The sequence below is a fragment of the Brassica napus genome, chromosome C9, assembly GCF_020379485.1.
Source record: "Brassica napus cultivar Da-Ae chromosome C9, Da-Ae, whole genome shotgun sequence".
In the NCBI taxonomy this organism is placed as follows: Eukaryota; Viridiplantae; Streptophyta; class Magnoliopsida; order Brassicales; family Brassicaceae; genus Brassica; species Brassica napus.
Window position 1 is genome coordinate 26,043,046 of NC_063452.1, and position 20,126 is coordinate 26,063,171.

Here is a 20,126-nt window from a genome sequence, read left to right on the forward strand (position 1 = left end):
CTGCCATTTTGAGGTTTCCCAGTTGGCGAAAAGCTAAGCATCGATCCCGAACTTGTCGATCCACCATTCTCGCAAGTGTTACTGCTGTATTAGGTGTAGCCCCATGTCTCCTGTCATTCTTTTCTTTTCACAGTGAGTATATTGTGGCTTGGATGGTGTACCTTGTGAGGAAAGTCTCAAGTAGACCTTGATTAGTGTCCATACTCAGGTCCATTAATTCCGACCATCTTGTAGTGAAATTTGCGTGCAACAGACCAGACATTAAGAGTGGCCAGACCTCCGATGAGTAGGCGCATTCGAAAAACAGATGCTCCCGAGTTTCCAAGGGTTCGCGGCAGAGAACACATGATGGGTTCGCGTTAGCGTTTTAAGCAAGCATTCTGTTTCCTGTCGACAACCTATTGTGTACTGTAACCCAATGTAAGAAAGCATACTTCAGAGTACAGTGCTGAAACCATATCACTTTCCACCATGCGACTGGTGGCTCATGTTTTCGAGTTAATTCCCAGGTCAGCTTCGTCACAAAACCAGGTTTGAACTTGTCACTGCCATGTTTCCAAAGGGATTGATCCTGCATCAGCGTCATCTTCTCCCTTTACACTTCAATAAGTGTTTCAAGCTCATTAAGAACATCAACTCGATGCCGGCGCCTTCTCATGTTATTGATAACCTTGTGAACCGTGGAGTTTACGGGAATGCCCATATCAATACATCCTCGAGGGCCGAAGATATCATGTAGTCTACCCATAGGCGACCAGGAATCAAACCAGAATGAGGTTCCTTTGCCGTCTCCAACTTTCATCCTTTGCAGATCTTTTGCCTTATCACGATATTTTAGTATTTTTCTCTACATCCAAGAACTAGTCGTGGTTGCATCAGGTATAGACCAAAATTTTCCTCGCGTTATCAGATAAGTTTGAACCCACTTGGTCCAGAGAGAAGGTTGGCCAGAGACAACACGCCATACCAGCTTCAAGCAACAAACATTATTCACTTCGAAATCGAAGTCGTAAACCCCCTTCACGTTTGTCTCGAGTCGCTATTTCCAAGGAGATCTTGGCCTTCCGAGAGCTCAGAACACGACCTGACCACAAAAACGCTGAGCAAATACTGTTTATTTCCTTGATGCACTCTCCTGGTAACAAGAAACCAGCCATCCAAAAAATTGACAACACAAATTTTATAAGTTGCAGCCGCCCTGCCATTGAGAGAAACCTATTTGTCCAAAGACTAATGTGATTTCTTATTTTCATAATGATGTTTCAACAAAAAATGATACTTATATTTTGTAGTAGGAGAAATTAAAACGCTTAGAACATTTCCAATATTGCATTCCATTTTTTCTTTAACTTAGAGTAATTGTATAATAGAATTAAATTTTACTCTGATGATACTCTACTTTAAAATAAAAATAAAATGATGAATAAAAAATAATGAGTTACTCTATTTATAGAATAAACTTAGTTTTTACTATATTATAGAGTAAAAATAGAATATCATTAAAATATTTTTACTTTAAATTATATTTTAGAAAAAAAATTTGAAATGCTCTTATAACTAGGTTTTGTTTGACTATGCCAACCAGTCACAAATAAATTTTTTACATAGCTGAAATATTAAAAGTTTTGTGACATACGACTGATCACTATGACTACTTGTAGAAACATGCCAATGAACAATATTTGGTTATTAGTTGCAATGACAAGTTGCAGTGTCATGGAAACAAACATGGTCTATGTATAAACAAAAAATTAACACAACTGAACAAAGTTACTAATGTCTTCACTAAAACACTATACCGACCAGAAATTTGTAGACATAAATTACGAAACGTATATCTTTTGCCTGTTTTGGTATCTTTCCATTACTTGGAGATCTCGTACTCTCCTCTCTACGTAATGACTCGTTTTCAGTCAATTTCTCAAGCTTGCGCTTTGAAACCGTCCATGGGAAACCGAGTCGAAATTTCACCAAAGCCATCTTTCATTTAGAAACCGGCCACTTTCTAAATATACGCACGTGCGAGTTACATCATCCCCGCATCCGTAGACTAAACACACTCATTATATAAACAAGATCCTCCCAATCTCTACTCTCATAATCAATCAAACCAAGTTCCAAGTCTTCCCTTAACATAAGAAACAAAATGGCTACTTCTTCTGCGATGTCTCTCCAGTCCATCTCTAAGACTTCTCTCGGCAATCTCTCCCATAATCACCACTTTAATCGAAGCTCTTTTCTAGGTTTCTCCAGATCTTTCCAAAACCTTGGGATCTCATCTAACGGTCCAGATTTCTCCTCCCAATCAAGATCTACTTCCAAGAATCTCTCCCCTACTCGAGCTTTCTTCTGGAACTGGGGAAAGTCAGAAAACGCCAGACCAAGTAAGTCAACTGATCCTTTGTTTTGTCTTTCCGTACATTTTCCACAGATTTAATTGAAAAATTACTCAATTTATAATATTGTGTCTTGTTTATTTAGGTAAAGTCCAAGAACTCAACGTGTACGAACTCAACGAAGGGGATAGAAACAGCCCAGCTGTTCTAAAACTCGGCAAGAAACCAGAGCTCTGCCTCGGCGATCTCGTGCCCTTCACCAACAAACTCTACACCGGCGATCTCAAAAAGCGCGTGGGAATCACCGCGGGTCTCTGCGTCTTGATCCAACACGTCCCGGAGAAGAACGGTGACCGGTTCGAAGCCACTTACAGTTTCTACTTCGGTGACTATGGCCACCTGTCCGTACAGGGACCGTATTTGACTTACGAAGACACGTTCCTCGCCGTCACTGGTGGCTCCGGGATCTTTGAAGGCGCGTACGGACAAGTGAAGCTTCGTCAGCTTGTGTATCCGACAAAATTGTTCTACACTTTTTACATAAAGGGTATTGCTGATTTGCCGTTGGAGCTTACCGGGACGGCGGTTACGCCGTCAAAGGATGTGAAACCGGCGCCGGAAGCTAAGGCGACGGAGCCAGGCGCAACCATTAAAAACTTTACTAACTAGTTTTGTGTTTTTCTCGTGTTCTTTTAATAACTGTTTTCAAAAATAAATTACACTTTTAATTTGTTTGTAATCGAATCTTTTGATGAGTTGTATGAGTTTAGTTGTGTTGGTGGAATAATATCTTTATTTAGATGTGACTTTTGCTGTTTATAACAAATATTATACAACACGGAACTCTAACAAATATTAATTATGTAAATTAATCATTAAAATAAATATTACTATTGTTTAAAATGTTGATACGTTAAAACAATTTTGGCGATGGAATTAATGGTGCATAACGCATTTTTATTGTGTTTTGTTACAGTTTGACCGTGCTTACATGTTAATGCTACTAGTCTACTACTAAAAGTGCTGTAACGGACGTGAGAAAGAAAATACGCGGAAACAGATGAATAAAAGCGATGTAACTACGACACAGATATTTAACGTGGTTCACCCATAGGGCTACGTCCAAGGACAAAGAGAGATTTTATTATTGGAAGCGATATTGAGCTTACAAAATGCAAATTCAGGGTTACTTCGAATACAAGATATATATATTATCATCTCGCATCTAAAACCCTAGACTAAACGGACTCATGGACCTAAGCCCACGATCAGATGTAACATCCATAATAACTTGATGCAACGCTCTTGATGCAACCGAGTCGGTATGATGTACGTGATGTAACATCCATCGCCTAGATGTAACATCCAGATTCAAGGCATATCAACAATTCTCCACCTTGACTTGAATCCTCTCAATAACAGACGTACCAGATGCACCTTCAAGTGCCAAATATACCAGATGCGCATATGTGCGCTAGATGTAAGATCACTCTCTTTGCCTCAGATGTCCCTTCGGACCAGATGTGCTGCTTAGATGAACCAGACGCCATTTAACGGCCAGATGCTCAACTAGAGCCAGACGTTCATTATCAGCCAGATGTCCCAATAGACCAGACATCCTTACGGACCAGACGTCCTTACGGACCAGATGCCCCGACGGGCCAGATGCCCCGATGGGCCATATGCCCCTTAGGGCCATACTAACAGTTTGAGATGTTTAGCAAGTCTAAGCAATGCTTAAACTTGCTGTGAGGAACCGGCTTTGTGAACATGTCAGCAGGATTATCTGCAGTTCCTACTTTCTTCACTTCAATTCGCTTCTCATCTCTCAAGAAGTGATACCTCACATCAATATGCTTCGTTCTCTCATGATGAACCTGATCCTTGGCTAAGCATATAGCGCTCAAACTGTCACAATACACATTAGCCTGATCTTGATGCAAACCGAGATCATTAACCAATCCTCTAAGACATATTCCTTCCTTCGCAGCTTCTGTCTGCGCCATATACTCTGCCTCAGTAGTAGACAATGTCACTGTAGACTGTAAAGTCGCCTTCCAGCTAACCACATAGCCGCCCAAGGTGAACACATAACCGGTCATAGATATTCTGCTGTCCACATCTCCAGCATAATCAGAATAAGAATAGCCTGTTACCAATCGCGGATTGTCGCATCCATAGATGAGACCAACATCAGATGTACCCTTTAGATACCGGAAAATCTGCTTCACAGCTGCCCAATGCTCCTTCCAAGGTTGTCCCATAAACCTGCTAACCACACTGACTGCATGTGCCAGATCTGGTCTTGTGCAGACCATTGCATGCATCAAGCTTCCTACAGCGCTAGCATAAGGAACTTGAGGCATATACCCTATCTCTTCTTCAGACTGAACCTCATACATGGTAAGATGAAGATTTGATGCACACGGAGTACTAATAGGTTTACATGAAGACATTTCGAACCTTGTCAACACCTTATTAATGTAGGCCTTCTGTGACAAGAACAACTTCTTCTTCTCCCTATCTCTGAAGATCTCCATCCCTAGAATCTTCTTTGCTGCACCCAAATCCTTCATCTCAAATTCAGAACTCAGAAGCTCATTCAGCTTCTTGATGTCACACATCTTCTCTTCAGCTATCATCATGTCATCCACGTAGAGCACCAAATAGATGAATGTGTCATCTTTCAATTTTCTCATGTAGACACAACAATAATAAGGACTTTTGATGTAGCCCAACTTGATCATATAGATGTCGAATCTCTTGTACCATTGTCTGGGAGACTGCTTAAGTCCATAAAGGGACTTCTGAAGCTTACACACATAGTCTTCTTTTCCAGGAACTCGGAAACCATCCGGCTGAGTCATGTATATCTCCTCCTCAAGCTCTCCATGAAGAAACGCAGTCTTCACATCGAGTTGCTCAAGCTCCAAGTCCTGACGAGCTACCAGCGCTAGCAACACTCTGATGGAAGTATGTCTGACCACTGGTTAAAATATCTCATTGTAGTCTACTCCCTCTCTCTGACTAAAACCTCTTGCAAAAACCCGAGATTTATACTTATCTCCTTCTGTCGGCAATGCGCCATCCTTAATCTTGTAGATCCACTTGCATGTAACAACTCTTCTCCCTGGTGGTAATGTGACCAGATTCCATGTATGATTCTTCTGGAGGTAGTATTCTACCGATGTTAAGTCATGGACAGACTCCAAGTCTCTCATTGCAACATGCCATTTCTCAGACTCGGGACTCGAAACAGCTTCCATGTAAGTGGATGATGCATCCCCTTCCTCTGCAACCTGAAGTGCATAACCCACCATATCGTCAAAGCAATATCTCTCTGGTCGCCTGACATCAACCCGTCTTGGTCGATACTTCGCGATGCTATGCTCTGTAGCGTCAAGCGGTTGAGTCTCCGCAGACTCCAACTGAACATCTTCTACACGCTCCTCTTGATTTTCTGTGAGTTCCTGCACATCAATCACTTCATGATCATCTTGCAGCTCCACCTGTTTATCAGTGCTACCCTTTTCTGCTTCTGAACTGGACCCTGAGCTTCTAACCATAGATGTTTCATCAAAGACAACATTCCTGCTTAGAACCACTCGGTTTTCTGATGGAGACCATACCATGTATCCCTTGATTCCATCACCGTAGCCCATAAACACTCTTAAAAGTGAATATTCAGCAGATCTACCTGACCACACCTCAGAAGGTATCCTGCACTCGATGCTTGTTTGGGAACCAAAATTTATCAAGTAGCAAGCCGTGTTAACTGCTTCAGCCCAAAACCGCTTCTCCAAACCAGCACTCGAGAGCATGCACATCGCTCTCTCTAGCATTATCTGGTTTATCCATTTTGCAACACCATCCCGCTGTGGTGTTCCCCTGTCTGTAAGATGCTTGGCAGATGTTGCATCCTTACAAAACTGTTTAAACTCTTCCAAGCAGAGTTCCAAACCAATATCAGAATGAAGCATATCTTGCTTCGACAGATGTTGCATCCCACACTCACCCATATGTCCAAGCCTCATATGTCATAGCTTAGTCATATCTTCCTCTGGGATCTCTGGCGATGCAACATTTGCTGAACCAGTAACTGTTGTACCCTTCAGTAAATACAGAGTACCGTTCATGAAACCCTTCAGAATCACATCAGAACCCCTGTAGACATTCAAAACTCCATCGCCACCCGAATATTTGAACCCTCTCCTGTCCATAAGACTCACGGATATCAAATTTTTCGTCATTGATGGAACATGCCTAACCTTGTTCAATGTGCAGAATCTACCATCATGTGTCCTGAGCTTGATTGAGCTGATCCTAACAATCTTGCAGACAAAGTCGTTTGCCATCTTAATCTTATTGTCAAGTACCTCTGTGTACTCTGAAAATCACTCTCTCCTCGGTGTCATATGGTAGGATTCTCCCGTATCAAGAACCCACACATCAGAAGAGTGTGTATGTCCGTGCACAATAAGAGCGATGTCGTCGTCAGACTTGGTTTCATCCTCCGCTACTGCAACAGAACCAAACTGTTGCTCCTTCATCTTTGGACAGTCTGACTTTCAGTGTCCCTTTAGGATCCCTTGGAAACGACTTCCTATCTTTCGAAGTCCTTATGTTCCCATGTCCGTTCACACCACTGACAAACAATCCCGAAGCTTGATTGTTTGTCCCTGAGCTGGATGCCTTATGGCCTAATTCCCGACTGTGAAGCGCCGACCTAACTTCTTCCAGTCTCACTGTATCTTTGCCAACAATGAACGATTGCACGAAGTTCTCGAAAGAGTTCGGCAAATATACCAACATGATTAGAGCAGCGTCTTCATCCTCCACCTTAACATCGATGTTACGCAGCTCCAGTAATATCGAATTTAACTTGTCAAGATGGTCGCAAAGCTCAATACCTTCTTGCTTACGCAAGGAAAAGAGGCGTTGCTTCAGAAGTAGCTTGTTCGTTAGAGATTTTGTCATGTACAAGCTTTCCAACTTCTGCCACAAACTAGCAGCAGTTTTCTCATCCGACACTTCGATGATGATCTCGTCTGCTAGACACAACAAAATTGTTGAGAACGCCTTCTCTTCGAGAGTCTCCAAATCAGTTGCTTCAGATTTCTTCCCTGACAAGGTCCCCAGATGCCTTGTTGCTTCAACAACGCCTGCATCTTAATCTGCCAAAGACTGAAGCTATTTCTCCCATCAAACTTGTCGATCTTCGCTCTTATTCCAAACATCTTCTCACTAGATCACAACCCGAAGCTCTGATACCAGTTTGTTGTAACGGACGTGAGAAGGAACAGATGCGGAAACAAATGAATAAAAGCGATGTAACTACGACACGAATATTTAACGTGGTTCACCCCTAGGACTACGTCCACGGACAAAGAGAGATCTTATTATTGGAGGCGATATTGAGCTTACAAAGTGCAAGTTCAGGGTTACTTCGAATACAAGATATATATAGTAACATCTCGCATCTAAAACCCTAGACTAAACAGACTCATGGGCCTAAGCCCACGATCAGATGTAACATCCATAATAACTTGATGCAACGTTCTTGATGCAACCGAGTCGGTATGATGTACGTGATGTAACATCCATCGCCTAGATGTAACATCCAGATTCAAGGCATATCAACAGCAAGTAATCTACTTTTTATGTTGGCATACTTCAACGCAACTCAATCCACGATATTAATGTGTCTTACCAGTCAAAGCATAAAAATCTGTCGGTGTGGCTAATCTGTGGGTCTTAAAAGGATTCATGATTGATTATTATATTCATAAATTTGAAATGGTGTTCAAGTAGATATGAAATTTCCAAGAAGCTTGATCGCGTCCTGTTCAATGATCACTGGCTTGGTATGTTTCGACGCTCGTACAATATTTTTGAGGGAGGTGGGTGTTCTGATCACTCTCGACGCCGAATCCATCTGCACTCTGAAGTTCCACGGCCTAAGTGTCTTTCAAATCTGAAAATACCACAGCGAGTCTGGAGGGGTTTAAGCCAACAGTCGGCCAGTTCTGGAGAGACACGAAACCAATTCATCACTCGACTTCATCATTCTTCTGTTTCTCAAAAAAGCTGGAGGGCTTAAGACCAGTCATTCAAGAATTAGCAGAAGATGGTCTAGGCAACTTAACGCAGAAGTCAAAAGAAGCTCTGGCCATTCTCTTCGATAAATAGAATGTGAACCTAGCTAATCCAACACAGCAGAACATGGACGCAGAAAGCATAGCTTATAAGAGATGGGATCATGTCTCTGATTTGGAGGAAAGCTTTCTAAAGCAAAAATCAAAAATACATTGGTTAAAGAAGGGTGACAAGAACAACAAATCTTTTAATAGAGCAGCCACAATGCGCGAGATCAGGAACTCTATCAAAGAGATTTAATGCGATGATAGCAGAATTTATGGACTGCATCTGATACTAAGACTGAAGCAGAATGTTTGACAATTTTTGCAGCATAAGTAATTGTAGTATTTAAGATTCAATCCAGAGGAACAGTCTACACTTTATTTCAATGAGTTTTCAACTTAGCTAAAACTAAAAGTGGAGTTTGAATTAAGTGGTAACGTGCAAGTAAAGTAGATGATTGCAAGGAGTAAATTCAATATTAAAGAGAAGCCAATCTAGGGTTTCTCATCGGGTGTTGATGCTAAACCAAACATTTATTCAATCGCAGTGTAACACAATCTAGAACACGGATCACTCAAGTAGAACAGCCCATTGTCGTGGTACTGCTCCCTTTGCGGTTCGATCTTAACGCCTAAACTATCGTTTGGATCAAGGATCGACTACAAGCAATAGAGATCAAGTCCGATAGGTTCACCGAGCACTCTAGTATCTAATTTCGCTGACTAGAGATGCGCGGGTCATTCACTCAATATCAAGTAATCTACTACACGGTTAATGAGCAGATTCAACCTAAGATCTAGCAGTAAGCGATCAGGTTATAACTAGCATTAAGAACAAAGATGAACAATGTCAAGTATCAAGAACATGGAGAAAGGTTTGAAAGTGTGGGAACTCTCCTATTCTCAGCAACCATAATTTAACCACGAATCTCTGAACCATACAAGCAGTAAAACTAGGACAACAGACCCTTACCGGAACCTACTCTACATCTCAAACCTGAAAAAACAACACTATCGAAACAAAATTCCCTACATTCATTTAAGAGAAGCGTGAGATTCTCATCACATGCATTATTCAGGGTAGACGGTCTAGGTTTGAAACATGTTATTTAATGGTGGGATTAAGAGTGTTTAAGGGCTACCATTTCATTGTAGAGGATGCAGGATATCGCACAAAATGGCAAGAGAGGATATATCCATTGATGTCTACAGCCTCTACTCGTGTTTGCTTCCTCTGGAACGACTGCTCCGTTTTGGATCATCCATCTGGCTGCTCAGATCATCTACCTGCTCTCCAATCTTTCAACTTGGTACCCACTCTTTTGCTTGAACTTCCATGTGGCTCATGTTTCTTTGATTTCTTCCCCTTCTCCATCACCTTATTTTCATGGTGATGTGACGAAGAAGGAGGTAATACATGATGGTTTTGAGTGCTACTGGTGGTTCTGATTTCGCAACCATTCTGGTTCTCCACCCCTGCTCTTGCGCATTTCATTGGTTATGGAGCGGTTGCTCCCTTAATCTGCATGTTCTCTTTTCTGACTGAATTTCTGTAGCAGTAATGAGTAAGAGGCTGCGTTGATCATTTCCTCTCCGACCTTTTTGCACATATCTACACATATGACACTGAAAAACAAATGCATGAAGGTGGAATAAAGGCTAAGGTGCAGGGTTGGAACTAGCTAAAGATGAGCTAGCCACTCAGGACCAGCAAGATGGATAAAAAGGATAAGAAGTCCTGAGTGTGTTCTCGTTTCCTTGATCTAATGCCAATAACAAGAAGAATTTCAGTCAAGATTAGGTTCAAGTTAGGTGAAGTTAAGTCTATCAGTGTAACCTGATTGGCCGAGAACTTCTGGAGAATCAAGTGAGATATGTCAGGGTGTTCCAGGTCCACATGTGTGTCTTTCGCCACAGATAAGGTCACTGAATAAGATAACGAAAGCACGAGGTGGTTAGAGATCAACACGGAATGAGGTCCTAATTCCCACAAAGTTTTGACTGACTCAATCTTAAAAACTGACTCAAACTGACCCAAAAGAAAAACAAAAGAAAGAAACGAGTTAGTAAACGACGAAAACCCTCCCCTAGACTTACTTCACAACGTCCCTGGTGTAAAAATAAATCAGAGAGAAGGTGAAAACAAGAATAAACATTTTTTGTGAGATACTTACCTGAGTGGAGCTGGCGCTCCACGAAAATTCTGGGTGTTCTATCGTCAGATGGTCGCCTGGAACAGCCGCTCTTTTCAGAGGGCAGGTTGTTCCATTGCTGCAACCCATAATTTTTGAAGTATCTCGGGTTCTTCTGCTTTTTGACCTCAGACTCAATAAACTAAAACAAAAAATAAGTAAACTAAAGCTAAACCAACTTATATGTACACTTACCAGTGGGTTGCCTCCCACCAAGCGCTTGGTTTAAGTCACCTGCTTGACTTGGTGACATGGATCAGTCGGGCTGATCATGATGGCTTGTTCCAAAACAAGCTCCACAATCAGACATGTCCAGCTTCAGAACTCTGCTCAACAACCCCTTCACAACAGCTTCTCCTTTCTTTTTCAGCTCACGTGTGCGAATAACTTTAACTTTAGAGAGAGGTTTGGAGGTACCTTTGCACTTTACCTCATACTTAATGGAGTTCTCATCACACATGTGAGGTATCAAAGTCATTGTAGGATCACCCCTAACCCTTTTCTTCTGGACTTTTTCCTTCACCTTTGCATTTCCACTGAGTTTCTTGGTATCAGTGTGAGGATCTCCATCCAGAAATTCTTTGATCTCACTCTTATCACCAAACTCCTTCTTTGGAACAATTTTTGGTTGTTCTCCACTGACCATTGAGATGCATAAGGCATATCGGATTTGTGATCTGGTTGGGACAGCCTTGTAAAAAAACTTCTTGTTGATGTTGGAGAAGGAAACTCTCTTATTAGGCATGTCGACGATTGCTCCCACTGTAGCCATAAATGACATTCTAAAGATCAAAGGCATCTCATGATCCTTCCTCATCTCAACAACTTGAAATTCGGTATGGAGCACACAGTCCCACCTGGACAGGAAGATTACGAATAGTTCCATAAGGGACTGCCATGGAAGAGTTTGCAAAATCCAGCTTCACCTGAGAAGGCTCAGCATCAACAATGCCCAGCTCGTCTACAATCGCTTTTGAGACAATGTTTACACTAGACCCAGAATAACAAAGACCTTCCTTGAATTCCACTCCAGCAATGGAACAAGGAAAAACAAACTTTCCAGGGTCATCGACCTTAGGCAATACCTTCAGTGATGGTGTCAATGCTTCAGTAAAGAGAGCCTTAATTTCCTCATGAGTTTCTATGCAATGTTTGAAGAACATATGCACTGGCCGAATCTCCCAAGCATGTTAAAATGAGATCTTTTGAGGAAGCCTTCTTACCATCTTCCTAAACCCAGCTAGCTGCTCTGCACTAATAGGATCCATCAGATGTTTAGATGGAATTGGATAGGGAACCTTAGGAACATAGACTCGCACTAGTGGAGTTTCAGCAGGTTCGCTAGGAGCAGTCGCTCCAGAGCTAGCAGATTGCTCTGTGTTCTCTTCTGTGCCTAGAACAGTCTCGGTGAACGGCTGCTCTATTGCATTACAATACTCAATCCTAGGATTTTTATCAGTTTTTCCAGGGAGCGTCCCTTGTTGCTTCTTGACACTCTCAGCTGTTTGAGCAAGCTGAACATCGATCTTTCTTATGTGGCTCGCAACTGTGTCATACTTGGCATTCAGCTCAGTAAACATGTTGCCCATCTTGGTGTCGATTTCCGTGGTTACCTGATTCAATTCCTTGGCTTGAACCTGCTGACCCTGAAACAGTTGTTACATCATCATACCCAGGCCATTAAGCTCATCTGGTTGACTGTTCCTGGTAGCTGGAACAGCTTGCCGATTGCTTTGCGGTTGTCACTGGTTCTGGTTCTGAATCTTCCCGGCCATAGCTTGCTCCATGCCGAAGACGTTCCCTTTGTTGTTTTTCAGTAGCTGATCAACCTTGGCAGTCAGTTCATCTATCTTCTGGGTGTCGGAACTGTTCCCTTTCTTGGAGCAATCACTCTCCTCTTTCTTATTAGCTGAGCTAGCAGCCATGTTCTCAATCAGCTTAAACGCTCCATCAGTGGTCTGAGTCATGAAGTCTCCATACTCGAAGAGTTTAGAGCACCTTGGTATTTCCAGTCCACTCTATCATAGAAAATGTCCAGGAGGTAATCATAGTCATTGAAGTGCTCCCATTGATATCACTCAAATTACCCTAAGGAGTGAATTACTCTCTCAAATAAGAGGTTCGGATGTAGTACTTAGGGATCAAAATGGTCTTTAAATGAATCTAGATTGAATGGTTTATAAGTTTTAAAAGCAGTAAATAGATTGGTGAGCAAATTTATTGCTTGATTGATTGTTTTGAGGCTGTTAACAGTTGGTTGAAGTGGCTAGATTCAGGTATGTTATTAGGTATGATAAGTAAAACTTAACTTAGGAAATTAGGGGTTTATTAATATTAATTATTCTTGAATTCAAACTAAGATATAATATATTTGATTATCTAATCTGGATCTCGGATCTCAACTTTCGTATTTTAATCACGAGAAAGTGTCAATCGATAATTCTTTGTGAATATCGATCGATACACCTTTCAAAATATCGATCGAAAGGGCTATCGCTGCGTCGATTGATATTTCTTCCAGAAAGCTTTACGGACAAGTTTGATTTATGTTCTCTAACTCACTAGACCAACTCTCGTCTGTATCTAGTCAGTTAGATCATTCTAGTTATTTTCAGGTATTGAGTCAATCAATGGCTTGATCCCAATTAATCCTAAGATCTAAGTTTAAAGGGTGATCAATCATAAACTTAGTTTTAAGCAAAACTAGATGAAGAAACTATATTTCTAAACACCCTAGCAATTGTTATGTCAGTATTACATTTATCAACACATTTGAGAAACCTAAATTTAACAGTAAGGACTACTCAGACATATTCATGAAACACATGGTTATGATGGTCTGAATAATACTTAGATAAAATATATAGTAAAAGTAACATAAATAATGAAAACAAGGGAGTTCAAGATCTTCTCTGTTTTGCAGTAGATGATCTATCTTTCCAATCCTAAGCTCTCCTCTTTCAATTGTGGTTTCTTGCCTCCTCCAAACTAGGTCTAAAAAAAGGTCTCTAGGCAAGTTTGGCTCTAAAATGATACAAACCCCTAATAAATAGCCTAACAGGCGGCCAAAGACTAATGATGTAATTATTAAGACTTTTGTGAAACTTGAAATCTTCTAATTTGTCATTAATTCTCGGATGGCTTCATAATCGATCGATGTGAGGAACCCAACATCGATCGATATTTGGTGGTAACTGTCGGTCGATACTGAATTGCGACCGTCGACCATCTCTTGCTTCCAGCGAAGCTCAAAAGATCTCCAAATAGCTCCAAATACATCATTTCCTTGTAAATAGTATAAGGACCTTTAAATACTCTAAATAGACTCTATATAGTAGTAAATGTATCTTAAAACTCTTATAAACCATGGCCAATAATAGGTAAAATCCATGGTCTATCAACTCCCCCATACTTACTCTTTTACTTGTCCTCAAGCAAAACATACTAGAGCAGTCTCTCTAAGAGAGGTTTAAAAACATCAGGAACTCACATGATTTAAAACTCAGAATCATCACATCTACAATATTGCAATCGATATCTGAAAAGTCCTAATCACAAAAGCACTTTATACCATATCCTAGCTTAGCAACCATATTCTTCTAGCCTAACATTCCCCTCTACCAACCTCATTTCTTTGCATAAATAAAAATGTAAGCTTTACCTTGGGAGTATCGATCACAGAATGCAAGGATTCTCAAACAAGTATTTGGATCTGCAGGTAAAAGTTAGTTCCTATCTTTTCTCTTTTCTAATTTCTCTCTTTAGTCAAAGTCTGCTTATTGCAGGTTCATTGACCAAGATTGGATAGGCTTCCATGAATCAAGCCTTAATGGTGGTTGCCACTAAGTCCTGTTCACTTCTTTTTGACCTATATCCAAGAATTCATATGAATCGAAACTTGATGATTGCCGCCACCAATACCCGTTCGAATTCTTTTTGTTGGAATCCTTATGAAGCAAGCCTTAATGGTTATAGCCACCAAGTCCTGTTCGGATTCCACCTAACTAACACCTAATTAATAAAATTATAATTAATTAATTTTTTTTTTCAATCTACCTATTAATATATGGTCGAAATATAGAGAGAAAAGGTGATAAATCTACACAAGGCTTTACCATCCAGAATTGTTTGAAGAATCCGAGCCCATGTATACCAAGCCCCAAGACAAGCAGTTGAGTCAAGTTTAGTGTTGGAGGTCAGCTTTGGTTCCTTCAAACAATCTCAGCAAGTGTGGACAGTTGACATGTTGATCCACTTTAGTATCTTTAGTACTATGTGCAATCAGAAAGTTTAAAATGGTGCTAGAAGAGTGGTTAGACAACAAGCAAAAATCTAATAAGATCAATATTCCCATCATTTTTTTTTTTAGAAATCATATAGGAAACTGATATCAGTAAATACCTCCCACAGACTTAAATCTCATTGTCCCCAGTGATAATTAGTCTAAGATTGGTTGGTTAGAGAATAATAAATACTGGTTAGCTGGGGCTCGGATGAGGCGAGGGTCAGGTCAGAACTGAATGCTGGTAAGGCCATTGGCGAAGTCCGTGAGTGACAGGAGTGGGAGCCTCACCAAGTGTATGCCGTCCTCATCCCTGAAACACCAGTCGCGGTCGTCTTTGAGCCACTGTGCGCTCGTGAGGTGCGCTGCATCCATGTAGACGATCCGGTCATCCATCTCAGCGTCGTCTAAAGGGACTCCGCAATGGACAAAGATCGGAGCAAGTAGGCTCCCAACCGTCTCCCTCTTCTTTCTTGTTGATTGGAAAGGCTTCATCTTGAGCTGGTTTGATGTCGAAATTTAATAATTTAATGGCCCAGGCTGCCTTGTGTTCCAGCTCAACTGGTAAGTGACATGATTTTCCATACAGCAGGTGAAATGGGGTGGTTTCTAAAGGAGTTTTGAAGGCAGTCCGTTAAGCCCAGAGTGCATTGTCCAATTTTCTAGACCAATCTTTTTTGGATGTGCCAACGGTCTTTTCTAAGATTTCTTTGATCTGTCGATTTGAGACTTCTACGTGCCCACTCGGCTGCGGGTGGTAGCGTGTAGCAACTCTATGGTGTACTCCGTTCTTATGGAGTAGTCCTTCAAAAACTTTGTTGATGAAATGGGAACTACAATCACTTATGACTATTCGGGGTACTCCGAATCTCGGAAAGATAATGCTTTTGAAAAGCTTAATAACTACAGATGTGTCGTTTGTTGGGGAAGCTACCGCTTCGACCCACTTTGATACATAGTCAACAGCGACTAGGATATATTTATTTCCGTACGAAGAAGGGAAAGGGCCCATGAAATCTATTCCCCAACAGTCAAAGACTTCTACCTCTTGAATAGATTTCTGTTCCATTTCGTGTCTTTTACTGATTTTCCCCTTCGTTGGCATCTGTCGCATTGTGCCATAAATGCATGAGCATCGCGAAACATGGTTGGCCACCAGAATACTGCTTATCGTTTTATAGGTAGCAAAATGCCCAGCATAATCTGATCCATGGCATTGGAATAAAATATCGTGTATTTCAATTTCGGCGATGCAGCGTCTATACATCCCGTCAGAGCAGTGTTTGTAGAGATATGGTTCGTCCCAGTGATATCTCCTAACTTCTCGTAAAAATTTATTTCTTGTGTACCCTCTCAACTTTTCGGGTTCCATGTCGGCAGCTAAATAATTTACTATACCAGCGTACCAAGGTCTGTCCTTTGAACCTTGCTCGACTGCATGTACTCCTCGATGCAGACTTTCATCCACGGGGGAATCACGGTCAGGGTTCAGCTTGTTGTGCGCAACGTTAACTTTTATATCGAAGGTGAGGGTTTTGGGATTAGTATCTTCGCTCGTAATATCTGAAGTGTCGATCGACATACTATCGTCGTCGTCGATCGACATACTATTGTCGTCATCGATCGACCTGGTATTGTCGAAATCAATCGACATTGGATCGTTATCATCGATCGATAGGTCCTTAAAAGTGAGATATACATTCCCGATGAACGATTCCGTTTGGTAAACTGTAAACGTTTTCAGTTGGTAAGAAGTCATCGATAGGGACGTCGTTTTCTATTTTTATCCGGGAAAGATGATCTGCAACTCCGTTTTCTACTCCTCTTTTATCTTTGATCTCGATGTCAAATTCTTGAAGTAGAAAGATCCATCGCAGGAGTCGTAGTTTTGCGTCTTTCTTTTGCATCAAGTATTTAATTACAGTGTGGTCAGTGTGGACGATGACTCGCGATCCGACCAGGTATTGACGGAATTTTTCGAATGCATAAACCACGGCTAGCAGTTCTTTTTCTGTAGTTGCTAATTTCTTTGTGCTTCGTCGAGAGTTCGACTGGCATAATAAACTGCATGTAGCTTTTTGTCTTTCCTTTGACCCAGAACTGCTCCTACAGCGAAATCGCTCGCATCGCACATGATTTCAAAAGGAAGATTCCAGTCAGGTGCATGTACGATGGGGGCGGTTATCAAGGCTTTCTATATTTCCTCAAAAGAATTTACGCACTCTGGTGTGAAGTCGAATTTAACTTCTTTACAGAGGAGAGAGGTGAGAGGTCTAGCGATTGTGCAGAAATCTTGTATGAACCTCCCATAAAATCTGACATGTCCGAGAAAACTTCTCACATCTTTTACGTTTGTGGGTGCCGGCAGGCCGGTCATTACCTCAATCTTTGCCTGATCTACTTCTATACCAGCAGCAGACACTTTATGTCCTAGGACGATTCCATCGTTAACCATAAAGTGGCATTTTTCCCAATTTTGAACGAGATTCTTTTCTTCGCATCTTGCCAAAACTTTACATAGGTTATCTAGACAGTTTTTAAAACTGGATCCATATACTGAGAAATTATCTATGAAGACTTCCATGAAGTCTTCTATCATATCAGTAAAAATTGACATCATGCATCGTTGGAAGGTGGCGGGGCATTACAAAGACCGAATGACATTCTGCGGTATGCGAATGTTCCGTAAGGGCATGTAAATGTGGTATTTTCTTGTTCGTCAGGGTATATAGGGATTTGGAAAAATCTAGAGTATCCGTCAAGAAAACAATCGTATTGGTGATTCGCCAATCTTTCCAACATTTGATCGATGAAAGGAAAAGGGAAGTGATCTTTTCTAGTAGCAGCGTTTAGCTTTCTATAATCGATACACATTCGATGTCCAGGGACGGTTCGCGTGGGAATGAGTTCGTCTTTGTCATTCTTCACCACAGTGATTCCGCCCTTTTTTGGTACAACATGCACGGGGATAACCCAATTGCTATCCAAAATCGGGTAAATGACTCCGGCATCTAGAAGTTTAATTATTTCCTTTTTAACAACTTCTTTCAAGTTCGGGTTCAGTCGCCTTTGGTGTTCCACTGACGATTTCGAACCGTCTTCTAGGTGAATCCGGTGCATACACAAATCTGGAGAAATGCCAGGAATATCTTCGAGAGAGTACCCGAGGGCTTTCCTGTATTTGCGTAGTTTGTTTAATAACAACGCAAGTTCTCCGTTTGTGAGGTTGGCGTTCACGATTACTGGATATGAATCTTTATAGAGAAAAGCATATTTGAGTCCAGCGGTCAGCTTTTTTAACTCAATCTTTGGTGCCTTTTCGGGATCCCATTCCTTCAAGGAGGATGGTTGTCGATCAACAGCTTCTATTAAATATCGATCGATGTTGATTTCCGAAGCGTCATCCTCTATGTCAACAACGCTTGTTGTTTCCATGCTCGTGTCCATTAATCGTGTGTATTCTTCAGCTCTACTGTCGACACTGAAAGTTTCTTCTTCACTAGCTGTGAGAACTTTCTCCAGGGGATCGTCTGAGCACATGTTTATTAAAGATTCTTCAGCTAATTCACAGATATTGTCCACGTAGGAAGTCTGTTTATCGATCAAGGGTCGTCTTATCAGGTTATCCATGTCGAAAGTCATCGGAATGTTTCCAATGTTTAGACATATCCTACCCTCTTTGACATCGATTATCGCACCTGCAGTGAGAGAATGGAAATAGACATGTGCGCCATCACGGAAGGTCCCAGTCCAATTTTCGGACTCTCAGGAGACGCTACTATGACCCTCGGCTCAATCAACCTCTTGGTTAAAGCTGGGAGCGTCGTAAAAATCACGAAATTCTTGGTCGTCGATCGCCCAACATCGTACAATGTAATCATTGGAACTCCATGGCTGAATTCCATGAGAGCGATCCCATCGACATTCCACCTATGCCTTAAATTTCCGACCCCTCATGGAGTCGAAACAATTCAAGGAGACCACAGGATGTCACAAGTATTTTTCGCCGCTGACTCTCGACGAGGGCGCCCCAGAACAAGACTCGGAAGTCTTCTGGCAGTCACAGAGGGTCGAAGCGCGAACCAACTTGCGAACTGATAATCTCGGTCTGTCTCGACGAATCCCGCCCAGAATGATGCGTCGAGATTGGAGCCAACCTCTGCGAACCATTGAGAACACAGCTCATGGCTTGTCTTAAAAAGAACCTCGATACGTTCACTTGGGCCGCAGAGGATATGCATGGAATCGACATCGGCATAACATGTCACGAACTCAACATTGACCCGACCTACAAACCCGTAAAACAAAAAAGACGCAAGCTTGGACCAGAGCGTGCTACCGCGGTAAACGAGGAAGTCAGATACCCGGATTGGCTCGCCAATCCCGTCGTGGTCAAAAAGAAAAAATGGCCAATGGCGAGTATGTGTCGACTTCACCAATCTCAACAAGGCCTGTCCAAAAGATTGCTTCCCACTTCCGCACATTGACCGACTGGTCGAAGCAACAGCAGGGAACAAACTTTTATCATTCATGGATGCCTTCTCCGGGTACAATCAAATCATGATGAATCCCGATGATCGCGAGAAAACCGCATTCATCACCGACCGCGGAACGTATTGCTACAAGGCAATTCCTTTCGGTCTCAAGAATGCGGTTGCTACTTACCAGCGACTTGTCAATCGGATGTTCTCCAAACAGCTCGGAAATACTATGGAAGTGTACATCGATGACATGCTCGTAAAATCCCTTGACAAACATGACCACATATGCCACTTGGAAGAGTGCTTCGCAAGGCTGAACCTACATAACATGAAACTAAACCCGGCAAAATGTAGGTTCGCAGTCGCATCAGGAGAGTTTGTCGGTTATCTGGTCACGTGTCGCGGATCGAGGCCAACCCCAAACAGATAAACGCACTAATAGAAATGGTCTCACCAAAGACAAAACGAAAAGTCAAAAGGCTAACTGGAAGGGTCGCAGCTTTGAACCGTTTCATCTCACGTTCGACGGACAAGTGCCTGCCTTTCTACGACACGTTGAAAGGGAACAAAAAGTTCAAATGGTCGGAAGAGTGCGAAAAGTCTTTCCAACAGCTGAAGCCTTACCTGGCCACTCCTCCTGTTCTTGCAAAACCAGTAGAGGGAGAACCTATATTCTTATACATCGCGGTCTCCGC

The 20,126-nt window shown here is 41.8% G+C and overlaps 1 protein-coding gene across 1 annotated transcript; it reads left to right on the plus strand.

Moving 5' to 3' along the window:
* The first annotated feature begins 2,083 nt into the window (after positions 1-2,083).
* On the plus strand, positions 2,084-3,142 carry LOC106416621 (allene oxide cyclase 3, chloroplastic). Its single transcript, XM_013857546.3, has 2 exons — positions 2,084-2,384; positions 2,482-3,142. Exons 1-2 carry the CDS (start codon positions 2,147-2,149, stop codon positions 3,003-3,005), a joined length of 762 nt encoding a protein of 253 aa, XP_013713000.2. The 5' UTR covers positions 2,084-2,146; the 3' UTR covers positions 3,006-3,142.
* Positions 3,143-20,126: the final 16,984 nt, after the last annotated feature.